The following is a 6,609-nucleotide window of genomic DNA, read 5'->3' as shown; positions in this document are numbered from 1 at the left end:
TTGAACGTGCTAACCGTGAAACCTAAACTTGAAAATCCCACTTTCTGTTTTGGATTTCTTCAAGTCCTTCTCTTAATGCATTTCAACATGATTTTAAATCTCTCTGATTTGTTATTACTGCATTTTCTGGAGCAAATATACACCCTTAGTAGAAATGGGGTTTCTACCTTTTGGTGTTTGTTTCATTTAAGTATTTATATTTTTATGCATGCTTGTGTGATTACAGCTTGGAGATGGCTGAGGAGATCCACTTAATGTCTACTAGATGAATGACCTCAAACTCTACAAATGCTGGAGCCAAAGAACTGAATAGATTCAACTCTGAACGAACAGAAGACAAAGCAAAATTTCTTCCTTACATCATCGTGTATGACACAGATGTTTGCCTGGAAACAAGTTGAGTTTTGAGCCTAACTAGACATGTCCATACAAAGACATCCGTACAGGCTTCTGCCCAGCTACGTCAACTGAATACACTAGAAAAAAAAGTTTTCCATGTATGTAGGATGTGCCTCTGAGTGGACACAAAGTCTCGCTCCTCTGCCACTTTTCCATAACATTGAAAGTTAGTGGGTGCTAGTGTGCACAGTAAAATATGGTGGCTAAAAATGGTGTTTGAATGTGGCATCCTGGTGCAGGGAGTGCCTAAAGGGGTGAGGCTCTCACGGAAAAGATTAACAACTGAAGGATAGTCTGTGGCAAATAATGGATGCCAAGCTGAAAGAGGATCTGTTTCGGAGGTACGTGACTGCTTTGGAAAAGCGTCTGGAGGAAGGTGGAGGATGTACAGCAACTGGAACTACACTAAATGGAGACAAAAACAGAAACAAAGACGGTGAGGCCCTACTCTCCACTGCCACCGCCCTGCTTGGAGCATACCAGCCAGATCCTGGACAGCGATTTCGCATGGTGCGATTCTATGAGGTAGTTGAGAATTCCCTCCGCTGCCAGAGAGGAAGTAGTCTGAAGAGCCTGGAGAGAGCGTTCAACACACTGGAAACCGTCTGCACCAACCTGTTGCTTTTCCCTTGGAAAAAAGAGTTCAGGTTTATAAAGGTGAGTTTAGTTTATTATGTTACTTATAATTATTAAGGAGTTCAGAAATCCAGAACCAATGTTTGTTAAATATTACACAGGCTATAGCATCAGTAAGAAAATGTTTCTATCCACACGTTGCTCTGAGATTCTCACATTATGTTTTGACAAGATTCTTCTCTAAAGTTTCAGGACAAACAAGTTTGTTTCCTAGTGCATATTTTTAGCACATGTAGACGTACCATATTTTGTTTTCATACCAATAATAGTTGAATGCAAAATTGGTTATCATCCTTTTCTGTCAAACTTTTATTACTGATTACAAGATGCTAACTGAGGCCAGTGTAGTTCACAATAATAAACTGTTTAATTAAATTAGTTTGTTTTAATTGCCAACCTTTTGCCGACCCTAGATTAGATTGCAATTGTACACTCGAATGAAGTGTGGACAGAACATTAGATTGTGCTTCAGCTCTAGAAGTACAGTTTTTACAGGGTGTTACAGTTTAAAACATTTTTTCAGTGTATAAATGTGTAATTCTGTCTTAATATTTAGAATATTGTCTCTGGTTAACATCCAACATACTCCACATTTACCATTATCAATCCAATATGAGCTATAAACAAAAATAATTTATAGAGTTATTGTTGAAAATGAACTAAAATCAGCAATTTACTCTGTACAGTTCTTGAATAACTCTGTAGAACAAATACTTTCAGTTGAGTACAAGCTTGACTTTAGTAAAAAGTATTTTAAAAAAATGAGAATTTAGAAAACAAAAGAAAAAACATGTTTTTAAACATTACAGTGGAATTAAAAAAAAACTTTATTATTAGATATTGCATTGTTACTCCGTAATATGTTAAAGAATGTTTTATTTGAGATTTTTATCTTTTTATTTACGAGGCACTAATTATGATTTCCGATGTTGTCTCTTTCAGACCTTCACTGGCCCGTATGTGTACCATCTTCAGTCTACTATTCTTGATTCTGAGCTCCAAACTCTAATGCTGACCATCGGATATTCTCGTGACCATGATTCGCAGTTTACATTGCACGAGCACCAAGGTGACACAAATTATCTCCGCCAGCTAGCATTTGAGCTTTTCTTGGCCCAGGCAGAGTGTCGTCTGCTGGGAGAGGTAGTGGCTCTTGCCCGTGGTTCAGCCTCAGAGCTGGAGGCTCTGGAACTCCGCAGAGGTTGCAGAGATGATGCTGCTGGCTGTGCCGAAGCACTCCGCAGACGTGACAGCCTTGGAGCAGATATGGCCCGATTGTCTGTGCGACCGCTGGATATAGACAGGCCTCATGCCCATCAACTGAGGCGGGGTAGTCGACCATCCAAGTCTGTGGATGTTACAGATGGGGCTGGTCACTGGCATGCAGCTGTTAACAAGCCTGTTTTGAAGGCGTCATTGAGTCTAAGGAAGGAGCCTCTATTTGTGGATGCTGAGGAGGATATGAAGGATGAGATCATCAGGCCCAGCACCTCAGCTTCTTTTTTCTCAGTTGCAGCTCCACCTTCTTATAGCCCCGTTGCAGACTTTTTCCCAATTCAGTCACCTACCCCAGCTGATCCCTACACATCCTACCATCTGTCCTCTTTAGATGAGATCGACCTGTACACGGAAAAAGGGGGTGCAGGGACTGGAGGAAGGCAGATTCTATCCCGACCCCCATTCAGAGAACCTCGAGATGCCAGAGATGGCTGGCTGCTTAAAACTCATTGTGTCAAGTGTCAAGGTTGTGGACTGGGTTGTTCAACAATGACGTCCTGCCCCAGGTGTGACATGATTCTTTGCCCTGCCTGCCATGATGTGGACCCTTCCCCTTGCTGTGGCCTCCAGGAGTACCACTCCAAATCTCCACGACCCCTCGATGGATACATTCCTGTTAAGGAAAAGCTCTCCGTCTACTCCAACGCTCATTCTCACTCCCATCTTCATCCACATCCCCTAACATTAACTCATTCACATTCTCATCCCCATCCTCACCCCCAGATGTTGGAGAAACCCCTCATGCCCACCAAGCTCTTTCCAAGTAAGTCTGCTGCTTTGACAACACCAAAGGGAGGCAGCAGTGACCGACTCAGCATGGGGGGATCACGGTGTGGATTTTGCAACAAGCCAGGTGCTTCACACACCTGTGTGAACTGCTCAAAAGTATCATGTGACTCGTGTATGGGCTTGTATGCAAAAGATATGTGCACCCGAAAGAATCCTCAGCACAGCTTCGTGCCCAACCATCAGCTCAACTTTAAATCTGGCACCATATCTCACTTAGTGTATCGATGAATGAAGTGGTTGGGCTGTTCATCCTAACATAAAGTGTAGTCTTGCACTATTGCTTCACCTTTCATCATGTTTACATATTTCTTTTTTTTTTTTGCTTTCTGTTGTATCTTTTGGTCTTTTATTTTTTTTTTCCCATTTGTACATTTTTCTCTTACTCTGTGGGGCCATGCAATGCACATGCCACAGAGAACGATATCATCCACCCATCTCTCTGCCTTGTACAACTTCAGGCCTTTTGTCCATTTGTTTTCTCTTGCAACCTGCTCTTGAGTAGTCGTGTGATGTTGTAGCGCTTCCCAGTGTTCTCAAACTTTTACACTCAATCGGGAAACTGGAAAAGAAGGTTTAATTTTATTTTTAATGAAATCAATCCAAAAGATCATAATATACATTGCCTAACCTTTCAGCTAACAAATCCAATATATGAATATTATATATATAGTGTGCGTGTGTGTGAGAGTGAAAGACCTCTGAGCTTGCATTGTGTTTAAAAGTATATTAAAACTTGGTAAAAAAAAAAACGTAGGGTAAAAAACTTACACTGGAAGACTATAGTATATATTTTTATTCTCTGGAACAATGTGAGACTGTTAAACAGACTCGATCTGGCAGTGGGATTCATTTAGAGTATTTATTCGTGTATGTGGGTGTAGGATAGAAGATATCTCAAAGGGATACCGACAATGGTCAGAGGCCATGTGTTCTCTTTAAAAGATTATGCCGTGTAAATGAACTCTGAAACGTTTGTGATTATAAGGTTGAGATTTAAACGCTGCTGTTGAACATAGATTCTTTTAGATAAGTACAGATCCATAACTCCCCTGTCGATGCACTCCTCTAACCTCCATGGCTCATGATCTCCCCTTCCCAGGGTAGTCTCAGTCAGTCTCAGGTGGGGTCGCAGGAGCTTTTCATCTGGGCCACAAATCAGGGGACTGCAAAACTGCTTCTTGATGGTTTTAGGTTGTGTGAAAGTTTATACTCTGTAGTTTCTGTCTACCTCAAATACCATCAGCTTAAACACCCAGTTTGACATTGCAGCTTCAAACTAGCCTCAAATCAACAGAACAACACCATGTACTAAACTTGTATGTGATTTGCTACTCATGTGTTTGCTTAGTGGACCATGTCCTCTTCCAGTCAGCTGCGTCAGACATCTTTAGAGGTTTATTGTGTTAATGTGATTCTGCCATCGCAACGGTTTAGAAAATATTCTTGTTCGACTTCTGGTTTTAGTTTCTGTGTTAGTGAGCTGACATGAGCTGGACCGCCTGTGAATTTTAGTCACGTTTCGAGTGACCACCTTGCTACAATTGGCTTGTGAAGCATAAATTATTCATTTACTCTGTTTTAGTTACAAATGCGTGTTTCTTTGTATTTTTTTTAAAGATCGAAACCGCTTGTGTTGCAACTAAGTGAATCACAAACGGAGCTAAAAGCATTAACATTTGAAGCGTCACAAAGAAAGTGGTTATTACACTAAATTTCACCAAGATTTCATCTGCATGCAGTGCACTGATATTGTAGCTTTTTGTCTAGTTTGAGTTCTGAGAACATTTCAGCTCCTTACATTTTTAAAACACCAAAAGCTCTTTATCAGACACTTCTGAAAGCATATTCAGTATATATACTGTAGCTATATAGAATCGCTTACATGTTGTTTACACTTTTGTTCTCCATGTATGTAGAAAACATGCATTTTATATTGAAGTTGATAGCAAGGGCTAATGTAAAATCTCTTTTCATTGGAAATGAAGTCTGATTGCAGAGTGTTTGGGCTCCTGTAGCCTTTATGTTCTGTCAGAGCTAATTTTACAAATGCCTTAAGCTTGTTTAGCTCGCTCATTGGAAAATAATTTGAGAATATTTCGATTTTCAATGGTTTGTGTCTTATGAACCCACAATTCAACAGTCTCAAACAAAACTCACTCCAGTGATAGTTTAAAAAAAGTCAAGTTACATTTAAAGTGCTGTCAAATATAGATTATTTTTTAAACAAAGCACACCGGCAATGTTTTAATAAACAATGCAGTAGTATATATTATATACTTGTGTAACTTTTGCCTTAGCTGCGAAGTGAATTTCTGCTAAGAAATATCACCTGAACTGACATTAGATCAGAAATGAAGTGTCTGACGTCATTCTTCTTTTCATTACTTACCCTCAACTAATCTGAAAATTAGTTTTGTGTCTTAATCCTGTTTAAACTCTAAAAAGGCATCATTTGATATTAATTTGACATAGTTTTAGGGTTTGTCGACAGAAGTCAACATCGGCTAACTTGTGTGTCAAAGAGTTCAGTGACCTTAGGGGAAACGTGCAATTTTTCCATGTGACAAAGCCTTTTTAAAAAAAGTATTTAGTTTAATTATCATGCTGTTTCAGCTGCTCTGTTAGCAAATCATACCAGCAACAAAAAGGGGACTTTCAGAAGTTTTGAGCCGTGATTTTATTGCCAAATGAAGAACAACGGTCTCTGGAGTTATTAAATCAAATCGCCTGGATGTACAGTTGAAGTAACAAATCTGTGATTTTGCTAAAGTTTAGCCTTGTCCGTATATGTTGGCCTTGTTTTGAGCCTAGGAGGAAAAGGGTCAGCGTAGATGTCTGTTTACACACCGTGTGATGTGGGTTTGACTCTAAACAGACGAGTGATGACTCGCGTTGGACGTTAAAGGGCTAAACGGTCTCGAGGGCTGCTATTAGGTCTGTGGACTTACTGGACTTAAGTTATATGTTAATGGGGAGCCTAACCCTGACTTATTAATTCATCTCTAATGTGAAGTTCGCACTATGTTCACCAGTTGTTATGAAATGATAAAAGTTGGCAGATCAAAAGTAATACATGAAGCCATTTTAATATGATTGGCTTAACCAGCACCAGACTCACTCAGTCATTGTGGAAGTTTCTCTTATTTTTGATGTGGTTAGTAACTGTTATTACCAGTGGTGGTGTGCTTAGGAAGCCTCATTACCATTCCCTGGTTCTGTAACCTTTGTCCTGGCATGTGCAAGGCCCATACCCATGTTCCTTTACCCCCCACCCACCATGGCACTGAGGATCATTGCACAACGTGTAATTGAAGGGGAGATAAACTTAGAAATCGTGTTGGGCGAAAATGGGGGTGGAATGGGAAAATAGCCAAAATTGTCCATTGGTAAATATTATATAAACAAGCGTACAAATCTCTATATATAATGAAAGAAAATGTAAATGAGATTTTATAAAATAATTTCAAGAATAAAATACTTTTAAAAAGACAACGTTTCTTGTGTGTT

At 39.7% G+C, this 6,609-nt stretch overlaps 1 protein-coding gene across 1 annotated transcript; it reads left to right on the top strand.

The window, feature by feature from the left end:
* Window positions 1-299: 299 nt before the first annotated feature.
* On the top strand, window positions 300-3,389 carry spata2 (spermatogenesis associated 2). The gene is made up of 2 exons (XM_037684086.1): window positions 300-1,056; window positions 1,978-3,389. Exons 1-2 carry the CDS (start codon window positions 706-708, stop codon window positions 3,328-3,330), a joined length of 1,704 nt encoding a protein of 567 aa, XP_037540014.1. The 5' UTR covers window positions 300-705; the 3' UTR covers window positions 3,331-3,389.
* The last annotated feature ends 3,220 nt before the right edge of the window (window positions 3,390-6,609 follow it).

The sequence above is a fragment of the Nematolebias whitei genome, chromosome 11, assembly GCF_014905685.2.
Source record: "Nematolebias whitei isolate Nwh7 chromosome 11, NemWhi1, whole genome shotgun sequence".
In the NCBI taxonomy this organism is placed as follows: Eukaryota; Metazoa; Chordata; class Actinopteri; order Cyprinodontiformes; family Rivulidae; genus Nematolebias; species Nematolebias whitei.
This window is presented reverse-complemented; position numbering and strand designations above follow the sequence as displayed.